The following is a 13,190-nucleotide window of genomic DNA, read 5'->3' on the forward strand; positions in this document are numbered from 1 at the left end:
AAATCATGGAGAAAAAAATTAAAAAGGATGTCAGGACAGAAAGAAAAGTAAAAGAGAGGTGGAAAGATCAAACTAACCAGATACTGTATATGCAGTGGCAGTGATCACAGAAATATATACTGGCAGGTGAATAGCAAGAAAAATTTTATTCTGATTAATTTACAATGAAACATACTTAAAAAGTATTTTGGACATATCAACAAAAACCCTAACTCATTACCAAGGGCTCACTGTGGACATTAAGGCACTCCTTGGTGGTTAATTTCTTTTTTGTACCAAGAGAAATTCTGATGCTGTATAATTTAAAAGAAACAGATATAGATGACTGTCTTCTTCCAAAGTGTATAAAATTATTTTTACACATTCACTGGCTGATACACATGAGTGTAATTATGTTCTTCCAAAATAAAAGCCATAAGCTATTTAAGGAGCCAAAAGAAACAACTTTATTATCCTTAAATGGTAGTTGCCTCTAAAACACATTAAATATAGGAACAGAATATATTACTAGATCAGATAATCTTGTGTCATGAATCTACTCATTCCTAAGAAAGTGCTAAAGATACATTGTAATGTGAAATACATTTTTTGGCATCTTTATTTTAGTTAATATATTAGTTTCCAGTGTTGATGAAATAAATTGACATTGAAACTACAACTCGGGCTTTTCAGTCCCCAAAGCAAAACTGCCTTCTCTGAAAAGTTATACACAAAGAATATAATTCAAGTTATTAAGTTAAATACAATCGGCCCTATTTTTCACAAAGAACTTCATGTACTCATGTCATTAGAGCAGAAGTGCTTGGGCAAGGTGCCATGACCCACCTCCATGGCCTCAATCAGGCTCGGATGCCTGGCGGCTCAGACTCCATCTCACTTTGCCAGCATTCTCCTTTTGTCTGTTTCCTTTCTAACAGGACCTTGCTATGCAGCTTATAATTTTAGCTCCTGATTAACTTCAAAACATATTTCTGTGACTTAATGACATCCATACTTTGCTTTATAGCTGCTGTATATTACTGTCATTTTAACAGTTCATCCTATTTGTTTTCTAATCTTTTTGTTGGTGTGTCAGAAGCTTGTCACAAGCATGATTTGAAAACTTATACTACATACAGGTAGAGTGGCCAAGCAGACCAAGGACAGGACTGGGAATCAGGAACTCAGTTCCAATCCCTGCTCTGCCAATGACTTGCTGTGTGACCCTGGGTGAGTCACTTAATCTCCCCGTCTCAGATGCCTCATCTGTAAAATATGGATAATATTTGACCTATCTTGCAGGGATTGTGTAGGTGAATAATTAGTGATTATAAAGTACCTCCTATTACAAAGCTGTGCAAACATCAAACTCTAGATGAAGCACTCATTCGCACATTAGAAAACAACATCCAAGTTTGCATATATATATACATGCAAAGAATATACATTGTCAAGAAAATTTGGATGCTGTATATATATATCTTTGGACCTGACAAAAACATCTAATTTATATTTTGTTATAAAGATAGCAGTAAATTTTAGTCTTTTAGATTTGGTCTAATTAAAATTATGTACTTAATTTACACTGTTTTCTGTAACCTTCCACAATTTAGATACATGAAGTCAGCATGGGCAGATCAAATTAAAAAGGAATGTTAGACCTTATTCCTTTAATATTAGCTATAACTAGTACATATATATTATATATATATACTATAGTATGTACTGTAACTGATACTTGAATAAATGCAAAGATAATAGACACACAAAAAGGGGAAATCAATGCAGCCGAACTCTAGCTTTACGCCAGGTTGAGTACACCTGGCAGTGAATCACCTATGTGCTTTGTCAATGGTTAGCAAAGGAAAGCTGCAAAGCATCATGGGTAGGAGCATGGTCTCTGAGCTGGACTAAGTTTCACTCCCAGCTCTGTCATTTCCTGGCTGCTTGACCTGTAAAATGGAGATATACAGACAACACTTACTTCATAAGGTGCTGTGAAACTTAAGCAAAGTACTTAATACAATTTCGGGTAAATGCTCAATATATGCTGACTATGAAGGTTATTTATTTAAAAATATTTTTTCCAGTAAAAAATCTCACTGTTACCTCTTTCTTCCTTTAAATGGATAAGTAACAACTTTCACTGGACTAACTACGATGTTGATTTAGAAACACGCTACACTGCCAAGGGTAACGATCTGTATGGGGGTGTATTTAGTCATGGTGAAACTACTGCTCTGAAGTCCAATGTCAATTTCCAATGCAGACTAACATATACTGGTCAAATCCAAAGATGGCTGATTCTAAAATGTGTCCTCATAGTAAAGAGACTCCTGGAATAATCTTAGGTAGCAATTGTACGGGAATCGAATGTTGTTATATACTCACATAATTATTTCATCAACCCAGTTGAACACCGACGACTACGTGAATTATCATACCTTTTCATTATAATTTGACTGCTTCAATCCATTGTAGTGGTAGACAGTAAAAGATTCTGGACCACTGGAGCCCTATTATAAATAAAGGACTATTAAAACTTCAAATTATATTTATATCAGGCAATTTCTAATCAACTGAAAGTAAAATGCATGTTTCTCAAATCCTTATCCTTTGACTGGGGACTCATTTGACAAAAGAAGGAACTTAGGTTTATGGAGTTGTAACTACCAGAAAGCCCTGAAGTTGAAAGTGTTGCCTCTGAAGAAGATGCTGGAAAGTAGGGAAGGTTGATTTCCATTATAAGCTCTTCAGAACTAACTTATTTTTTTTAATTATGCGCATGTATCACTATAACTTTTTTCAAAAGACAAGCTTCTAAAACATTTCCTAAAGTATATCTCCTTTTCTATGTAAATAATTTGTTCCTCTCAATGAACTGAGAAAAGCAGTAGCATCACTTTTACTCAGACTAAATACACTTCCAGTATGTACCAATACTTCCAATTTGGCCCACGATGTTTAATTAGTGGTTTCTTTTCCAAAAAATATCCAATATTTGAATATTGTCAACCATTAATTAGTGAAAAGAGCACTGTGAGAAATGAAAACATACTTATAATGCTTAAGGCGATTTCAGTAATATTCAATAAAGAAAGGATATCCTATATATCACTAACAGAGTAAGCTTGTAGAAAAATGGGTCATGTTATTCCCACTATCTTAACCTTGCTTTTCAATTAGCTAAAGATCACGTTCAACCCTCTTAACCTGGCGTTCAAGGCCATTACAGGCCTGGCTCCCAGTGATTTCCCTCAGGGCCCCTGGCTGAGTCTGCCTGGATAGATCCCCCTTGTCTTCCTGGCCATATCCGATGGATACAAGCAGGCACATGGCCCTCCTTAGAATTTTTTCCAACTGGAATTAAGGGAAGACAGCTGCTGGCAACTGGAGCTTCAGCTCCTACAGGAAGATAGGCTGTGAGAATGTAGCCACTTTAGAGACAGGGGATGGGAGGTGGAGACCTCCCAGTGCTGTTCAAGGACTCCAGGAGCACTTCCCCGGTGCTTGCTTCTTCAATTCACCTGAGCTACTCCTTCCCCTTCATGTATTTTCCCCCTCACTTATGCCAATTTAGGCTGAGGTTCTGTGACCTGCAATCATGAGTCTTAAAATCATACAGGGCTTAATCTACCTTTTTAGTCTTATCTCCAACTACTCACATTTCTGAATTCTGTTTTGGACAAGCATGACTCATTTCATCATGAAAAGATCTTTTGTTGGCCTTTTGCACATTCATGATTTTCTTTTTTTACTCTTCTCTAAAATGCCCTCCTCTCCTTCCTTTTTCCAGACCTGGTTTAAATCTTACTTTTTCTGTAAAGTTTTTCCTGGACACACTAGTTAGTTTTTTACTACACTGGAACTTAACCTTTATCATAACAATTGTCTAAATAATTTGAGAAGGAATCATATAGTACTACTTTGTATCATCTCTTCTATTATTTTGAAAGACTGTTTAATTTTTCATGTCTTACATTCCCAACTAAAGCCTAAAATTGTTTTGTATCCCACTCAAAATGCCTTACAGAAAATAGAAAAATCAATTTGATCGTTTCCTTAATTACAGGAGTCATTGCAATTAGTTACATAATTTGACTCTTGGCTATCAGAGTTAAATTATGTGAACTTAAATAACCATTTTCCTGTAACTGAATATAATTTATATTCCCTATTTCCAGTAATTAACTGGCATAAAATACAGAAATACCAACAAAAGGTAGTGTAGCCCACTGGTAAAGTGCATAGACTCTGTGGTTAGACAGACTATATTGGATTTCTGAATCAGCTACTAAAATACCTAGTGTATGACCTTAAACAATTGTCTTAAGTTCTCTAATCTTCAATTTCCTCATTGTCAAAAGATTCCTGAATCAGCTACTAAGATACCTAGTGTAGACCTTAAACAATCGTCTTAAGTTCTCTAATCCTCAATTTCCTCATTGTCAAAATGGGGAAAATAATAGTATGGTGTTTGGAAGGCACACAGTGCCTGATGGAGAGTATGTGCTTGGGAAAGGGGAGCTGCTTCTGCTATTCTTATTTAAACGAATGGTCTTGAAAAGCTTATAAATATTACCACTTTTTTCTTCCTGCATCAGCCTCTACATCATAGCAAATAAGTGTTCTTCCACAGGACCTACTTGAAGCATTGTAAAGATTACCGAAGTTAAATATTTTCCTGGCTGTCCTTGTCACTCCAGTTTTGCAACTTCATTTATTTGTGGCTGATTAAATGTTTACTGGGCCTCGTGAGGTGGCTCATACCTGTAATCCCAGCACTTTGGAAGGCCAGGACGGGTGGAACACCTGAGGTCAGGAGTTTGAGACCAGCCTGACCAACAAGGTGAAACCCCATCTCTACTAAAGATACAAAAATTAGCCAGGCCACCATGTGTAGTCCCAGCTACACAGGAGGCTGAGGCAGGAGAATTGCTTGGACCAGGGAGGTGGAGGTTACAGTGAGCTGAGATCGTGCCACTGCACTCCAGCCTGGGTAAAGGAGCGAAACTCCATCTTAAATAAATAAATAGTTTACGGAATGATCACTATATTCATCTGTTAGGGACAAGGCAGTATGTGACTAATTGCCAAAAGGAGTGTTGAGTCACTATGCATTTTGTGGCTACAGGGGAAAGGGGACATCAGTGGTATGTAGGGCATGATCGGAAAAGATCTATGACACAGAGGGCGTCTGAGCTGCTATAGGATGGGAACAGATGGGAATAGGTGGGACTGTGACAGGTCTTCCTCTAAAGCAGCTGTTCTCTAACTTGGGCCTCCAGATCACTTGCAGGGCTTGTTAGACCACATTGCTGCACCCACCCTTAAAGTCTCTGCTTCAGGGAGAAACCTGAGAATTTGCATTTCTAACAAGCTCTTGGAGATCATACTGAGAACTCACTGCTCTAAAGGTAACCAAGAGCAGGATCACATGCTCGTGGGAGGGAAACAGCATGAACTATACAGACAATGAGACAAACCAGGCCCAGGTGGAGAGTGTCTTCAGAATAGCAGGCAACAAGTAAACAGTGAGAGAGGAACACAGAGGCAACAAACAGTACAACCAAATGGAAATGTCTGTTACAGGCGAAAGAGAAGGGACTAGAACCCTCTTTTTACCTAAAAAATTACTACAAGTAACTGTCTCACTTTACATTTCTCACTTTTCAAAATCTTCCCCAAATTAAATTAAAAACAGGAATATTCTTTTTATTATAACTAAGAATCAACATTTCTATCAAAAGTTCCGATAGCAGCCTTGAAATATAATTAAAATTAATACTGTCTCAAAGTTTAAGATGGTATAATGTATTATTAATCCAGATATCTAGAACATCAGATTCCAATAAAAAAAAATCTAGCAGTCAGAATGTGAACAAAGAGGATATCACACTGAAGGGTCTAATGTCGGACAATAAAATCTAATTTTTCATGAAGGCTTTAAGACCAAAGTTTTAAAAAGTCCAGTAGTCTACATTGTCTACATTGTGATATCCTGTTACTTTTTGAATCTTACCTCTTTCTTAACAATTTTATCTTGAGTTTAACAATCTTTTTTAACAATTACATCCTGAATTTTAGTAATTATATTTTGAAATTTTCCCTCTTGCTTTTAAATTTTTTCTATTTGTCAATATGTCTCTCTAATAATAGCGGTAAAATAGAAATTGGAATGTCTATTGCAACAATGAACTTCAGTGCAAACTATACTGATATCTGATAAAATGACCATGATATCTGTTATCTAGTTAAGTAATTTGATTTAGTGGGAAAATGCTTCACTTAGAGAACAAAGACAGAAAGATGGGTATTGGATATAGAACTGGCTTGCCAATGATGCAGATACAACTCAAAAACATTCAGGTTGGCCCAGATGCCTCTGCTATTCCAGGTAACTGAGCTCCTATCAAAGCCCAGTGGAAGACATGTCCCAATGGGAAACGGCCCAGACCCACTTAGGTTTTAATTCTCCAGGAGCTTAGCTTCACTAGCTAGGGGCTTCTACTACCCACAGGCACCTTGACCTCTTCTCACAGTATTTAACAGCTTCCTGAGAGAAGAAAAGTGGGGGTGGGAGTGGAGAAAGAGAATCTTTCTCTTTTTACTCCTCAAACTTCCGAACTGTTCTCTCCGTATCATTATGTATATAGACTGGTGTCTGCGTCATCTTCTGCTGCCCTCCCCATCAAGGCACTGCGTTACCGTATTCGAACACACATTCCCTCTGGGAAGGTTTCCATGTAACGGTGTTTTCTCAGTCTCATATCTGCGCATTAGGACATTGTACAGAAAGAGAAAATGCTGCAAACAATCACAGGTAATCATCCCAACAGAATAACAATAAATATATTTCCTCAACTATGTTACCTGATCAGGAAAAAATTCTTGAAGAAATGGGCCCAATAATATGATTCCTAATCCTTCTGGATCTAATTTATTCTTCATGAGATTTATACTACGGGGAGAAAGAAGAAAAACAGTGGATACCAGAGGAAAAAAAAAGCTGCTTTTCTTTCATGATTAAATTACTGGTACTACAACACATTCAGCTGCCAAAAATACTAAGAGCTGTTCTTTTTAGAACCTTAATGACAAATACACAGGAATGACATCTAATTTGCCAAAACTTGGTTATTTTTAAACTAGAGTAATCTGTTACTATTTAAAATTTAAATTGTGACGACTTTGGAATATTGTTCCTTATTAGGTAAAGTAATTTAAAAACCAAGGTTTATAAACTCAAGCTTGTAACTTCCCAAAGGCAAATTCTCTTTGCTTCATAGGTATGCCTGAATTTAACAAATGAGGCATTTAACTAACAAAATGTTTATTTTAAGCCCAAGGAGAAAAAGAAACAGGGTCAAAAGGCAGTGGTACATCAGATAATAGAAAACATCTCCTAAAAAGCTTACTTTTAAAAACTAATTGAGATAGCAGCTTAAAATTCATAGACAATGTAATTTGAAGGTTAAAGAGCTACATTAATTCTCAAAGAGCTAATGCGTCATGAATGACAGTGACTGATATATACTGTATTGGTCCAGCAGCAGCCTAAAGTGCATACCAGCCCTTACAATGCAGGTGTACCAAGGCTGGTGACAGGTGGTGTTATGTGTGACTAGAAAGAAGGCAGAAGAAGGCAGACTGCAGTTTAATGGGTTTAAAAATGAAAATAGTCTTCAGAAAAGTTTTATTTTCCTTGCTATCTCAAACTATAAAGGCCAAGTTAAATCTACCTTACTACACAACATGCAAAGTGTTGTGTTTGGGGATTTCAGGTGGTTCTAGTCAACCACCTTCCTCAGGGGCAACTTCTCTCCTTTCAGTTTGCCTCTTCGGTCTGGGTCAGTTACCAGGTGTGCCTTTCACAAAAGGAGTTAAAGCTATTCTTGTGAGGGTAAGCTATGTTTTAAGGTTTATGAAAGCTGCATCTGCGCTGACATAGCCATCTCTCCCGGAAACACCTGGGTCAGGCTGCCTCACAGACCTCCTACCTGACATGCAGTATTGGCCCTGTGAGATACTTTTGTGGGCCTGTGGCTATCATTCTTGTATAGTATACTGTACAAAGGATATGGCATTTTAATGAGTCTGAGTAAGGCCGGGAAGTTATGATGAAACAAATGAAGGCAGGGTCATTTGTGTTTAATTCATTTAATCCTTAGGATGGCCCAGTTATTTCATGGGCCATTCTGTATTACAGTTGTAAATAGGCCAAAGTAGAGTGAATACTTCAGTCCAATCTTTCAACTACTTCAAGAAAAACAACCTGATTGAATCAATTGTACTAACTTCATGATTCAAGGTACGTTTTCCATCTGATAAAACAAGGAAAATTAGGTAGATGATATATAGCTATGGAAGAATTTGGAAAAAAAAAAACTTTCTTCTTTCTCTTCCTTGTCTTAGGCTGGTCAGTAACAAAAATTACTTGAGTTAATTCTCTTTTGTAAATTAGAGCAGTGTAAACAACATGGTCTCTACTTGGAAATAAAGTTAGAAGAAGTATAGTAATTACTATCATACCATTTGTTGGACTAGTTCAACACTCTGAATTTCTCTTTAAATTGAAAACAATTATTCATTTATTAATATTTCTAACTATTGAGAATGGATGAAATCACAGCTCTAAGTAGTAAGATTGAGATACATTAATTCAGATGTGGCTAGTTTATGTGTATTGCATACTTTCAAAGAAAGTATGACTGAACTCATCTAAAAACGGAACAAGACCAAATTCTAAAAACGGTGTCTACCAATGTTTCCTGTTGCTTTTGCTGAACTCTTTCATTATGTTTGATAAGCTCAAGTTTTTGCATTCTTAGAAAAACTTGCAGAAGGAAAAACTATGCTGAAAAAAGGAGTATAGGTCCTATCTTAACTTTTATTCCCATATTTGATCAATACATGTATCCACTTAAGAGTTATTTTTTCATGGATAATAACTAAAGATCTTAATCTACAGAGGAAGTTGTAGATGTAACAATGCATAAAACATAACAGTGAGAATGAAGACAATGACAGGATCCTAAGAAAATACTGAAAAACGATATGCCATAATATATTGCAGCCATCCCTAAAAGTTTCAGGTCAGTTAATTTAATCATTTAGAAATGTTAGATATCTTTGATCATCTTTATTTAAGAGGGAAAGTCAGAGGCCTGCTGGTTATTTAAGCAGGGCAACTAGCACCATCTACACAGAACCGTCATTACTTTACTGAAGATACTAAAGTCACATAAAATTTTAAGACGTGGGGAAGTGTTTGCAGAGAAAAAACTTTTTAAAGTTTATAGAAAGACACTTTTAGCATTTTTTAAAAAGCAGGACAGTAATTGCTGGGTGGGAAAGGAAACTCAATTTAAGTATGTCAAGTCTGCTATAATATTGGATTAGTTCGATTTCTTTCTAAATCTTTGCTTTACATAGATTGCTATGCTTCATATATGCAGATATAGATTTTTAAAAAGGCAAAAAATGTACAATATGTCTTAAACTTAATCGAATCTTTTTGAGTTGGCTAAATAACACTTCCTATTTAGCTTACTATTCAGGATCTGAAACAAGGTCCAATGCTTTCATCACATCTTCCAGAAGTGAATCGGGTATGAATCCATTATCTAGGGGGGAAAAAATCAGAAACAACTTGAAATAAGAATTTACTTCAAGAAATGCTATTAATGCTGATCAGGTTCCAGGAAAAAAAATCGCATAAAAAATACAAAGAGTTAACATACTATTCCTTAAGTTTATTTTAGGCATAGTGCCTATTGTTATTAGAGACTCTCTTCTATTTGTTTTCTTGGAAACATCGGCAAATACTTAAAAATATTTTTTAACTTGAGAACTCCGACGAAAGCTTAAAGTCAAATTACTTGATCTTTAAACAGTGTTACAGCGTTAAGTGGGTAAAATATTTTTCTACTTAAAATCTTAGGTTTATCTTTCAATAAACAAAGTAAACCTTTACATTCCCATTTAACAATTCAATTAAAGTAATTCTTTACCAACAAATTCCCTTTGTCACAATGTTATTTAGTTTCTTGAAGGAATGTTAGTGATCCACTGATACTTAGACAACTGACAGATTAACAGCAAAGGTATTCTAAAACAGACTTGGTGATTTAAATGAAAGCTGTAGGTTTAAAAAAAAAAAAAAAAAACAGCCCTGAAATGAAGAGTCAAACTAATGCTGATGATGACTACTTTATGGAAAATGGTCCAAACTCTGATGATGCAACAGACCATGACACACACAAAGTCCTTGTGGGGTAGTTTGAAATGAGAGTGGTTTTAAACAAAAGTTGTTTATTCCTTAAATGTACAGTGCCCAATTTCCTCTATCCATTTACTCGTTCCTGAAGATTGTCTCAGCTTTAAATCAGCTTCCAATGTCCTTCAGGGATTAGATGATTAAAAAAAAAAAATCTTGCCATGGAGAACAAGATGTCCAAAAGCCCTGCTCCTATAATCAAACTACAGAATAAAGTGTGCAGTTGCTCCTTCAGGGTGTGGAATTGTACACTATCTCTATCAGAAAGGAATGAAGTTATGATTGTAGAAAGGTCTTTTCTATTCTTAAACCTCTTTTCTATTCTTAAACCTCATAAGGAGCTGTTTACCCATTTGAAGACAGATTGGCCTTGACTAAAAGGTTATGAGTCATCTAGAATAATTAAAAATGTGCAATTTTTTAAGTGAAGGGTTAGAGTAATTCCAGTTTGTTAAGTTACCAATAATTTGAAGTACTGAGAATAAAGATGACCTTAGTTGAAGGCACTTGTGACAACATTCAAGCTCTGTGGGCTTAGCTTTGATGAGTCTGATCACTGATTTTGCTTAAGTTAAGTCATAGCTAAAGGCTCAGCGTCTCCGAATGTGAAACAGGCTGTATGTGGCCACCAACAGACAGGAACAATTAGGTTTCTGTGTTTATAGGCTATATCCATTTGATATTACAGGTGGAGTCTCCCTCATCCAAAATGCCTGGGTCTAGAAATGTTTTAGATTTCAAATTTTTTCTGGTTTATGAATATTTGCAAATATATAATGGCTGAACATCCCTGATCTGGTCCAAAATCTGAAATGCTCCACGGTGTCATATTGGCACTCAAAATTTTGGAGGATCAACCTTTCGGGTGAGGGATGCTCAGTCTGTACAACGTTTTTCAGGAGCACTGACAGCATGTACTTTGTCATGGCTGGCAGCCTTTCCGCAGAAACCATAACCTGCAACTCAGTTCCCACCCCAAGCAAGAGCTAATTGGCAAATGACAACAAAAACAACAATGTGACCTACTTAACAACATGCTTATATATGATTAACCTCAAGCTTAAACATTTTTAAGGTAGCTATGAGATTTACAACTCATAAGCACAGATATTCTGAAGTGTAACCATAACTGTACCCAGTCAGTAACTCTACATTTTGTACATTTAGTATTTTAAAACTAAAGATGTAATAGAATTTTCTCAATAATTCAAAACTTTTAATATACTCAAGATTAGAAGAGATTTCAAAATTATTTTCCTTTGTAGAAGACTTACTTTGACATGTTAACCATACCTACAAAAAATTCCTTAGAAAAAGGCCAGAATCATTAAGTGTAAAAACAGATGAAACCTAGGTCATCTGACATTTCACCAACTGACTCCCTAGAGAATAAGGAAACAGAGGCACAAAGATGAAAAGACAACCTCAAAGTCAACAGCAAAGGAAATCTCAGAGAATACCATTTGATTAGTCAAGCAGATCTATGAAGAACTAAAAGAAAAAAATAGAACTTGCATACACTGGTAAATTAACTACATAGATATCAACACAAAAGAATGGGGACTATGAGGCAGGGCAAGCAAAAGAGGGCAGAGCAGCCAGGATGGGAAACGGCTAGCACGTACATACTGTAATGCTGTTGGATTGTGGCTGAAAGGAGGAAAAAAGCTGTTGGTTTAAAATTTTAAAAGATTTTTACCAGCTGAATATCCAGATTGCTAAAAGTGTCAAGTCCTTAGAGATTGTGGGGAGGAATAATTCAATGCAAAGGAGCGCTGATGAAGGACAGTGAAAGTGAGGCATGTAATTTCCTGGATAAGATAACTATTTCATAACTGGGAGGAAACCTGAGTTGGGCTTTCAAAGGAAATATAAAACAATCAGGATTTCTGTCCTGAAAGATTAAGAAAAAAACAGGAGAGCCTAGCAGGTCTCAATTTTAACAGAGATACTAGCTAAACTGGACACTGCAGGAAGAGAAGCCAAATGTTGGATACTCAAAACTAACAGAGAAGCTGGAAAAAGGTTTCTCAGAGTTGTGCAACAAACAGTTTATAAGGAAACTGTGAAGCCCACTGTACTTGAGACTAACATTTTCCATACACTGTGGGAGAGGGAGACTACAGTTTCTTGGGAATTAAAAAAAAAATAGAATTTAATAAAGCCTTAGTATTTATTAAATTGTAGGTCTATATTCCTACTGAAAAAGCAAGTGACCTTTTCCCCAAGGCCAAGTCACACACCAGAGCTGAGCTTTTCCAGACCTCTTTGGCATTACTTCTGGCTCCCCAGTGGGCAATGAGTTCTGGAGGGCAGGGAGTCCAGATCCCCAGGGCCTAGCACAGTGGTTGACTCATAGCTGCTCGTTAACATTTGTTACTTTTAATGATACAAGCTCATAAATAAGTAGCTCATTTATAGCTTGTACTGCAAATTCACTTTTATTATGGGATGGAAAAGGTACAAAATATGGTGGCACTACACAGAAAACTGTTAGCTGGGGGTGCCTGACAGAAACAGTGCTAACAGTGACAGGAGGCCACAGCAAGGGCACAGGGAGGAGCATTTATTTAAAAGGAACAGAAAAGACAAGGCAATTCTAGAGGATGTCTAGGGAGTGGTGTATATTAAGCTCTACCTACAATAGTCCAATTATTCTTAAAGATTAAAAAAATGCAGTACACTGAAATCAGACAAAATATGGCTGTCAACATATTTTAGCAACTTAACAAAACAAAACAGCTTCAGATTTAAAAGAAATGGTGTTGCTTCCTGACATATAATTGTACAAGGAGGAGGGGATAAAGGAGAAAGAAGAAAACAAAATTCATTATGTATAATGTGAAAACCTGTGATTAGCAGTTCAGACATTACCTATGTAGACCTTGATGTCTTTGGAGGTTATGGAATAAGCTCTGTGCCACACATTTTT

At 36.3% G+C, this 13,190-nt stretch overlaps 1 protein-coding gene across 3 annotated transcripts in view; it reads right to left on the reverse strand.

Annotated features, from left to right (window-relative positions):
- The window catches only part of MINDY3 (MINDY lysine 48 deubiquitinase 3), an 82,158-nt gene that overhangs the window by 1,553 nt on the left and 67,415 nt on the right, over window positions 1-13,190 (reverse strand). For 2 of the 3 annotated variants that reach the window (XM_008956581.6, XM_003831183.7), the window contains 3 exons: window positions 9,533-9,605; window positions 6,853-6,940; window positions 2,424-2,495 (listed from right to left, as the gene is read on the reverse strand). In XM_008956581.6, the coding sequence (XP_008954829.2) occupies window positions 2,424-2,495; window positions 6,853-6,940; window positions 9,533-9,605 (233 nt within the window). The remainder of the gene's footprint in view (window positions 1-2,423; window positions 2,496-6,852; window positions 6,941-9,532; window positions 9,606-13,190) is intronic. The other variant, XR_004664531.3, reaches the window with a different exon arrangement.

This window comes from Pan paniscus, chromosome 8, assembly GCF_029289425.2.
Source record: "Pan paniscus chromosome 8, NHGRI_mPanPan1-v2.0_pri, whole genome shotgun sequence".
Classification (NCBI taxonomy): domain Eukaryota; kingdom Metazoa; phylum Chordata; class Mammalia; order Primates; family Hominidae; genus Pan; species Pan paniscus.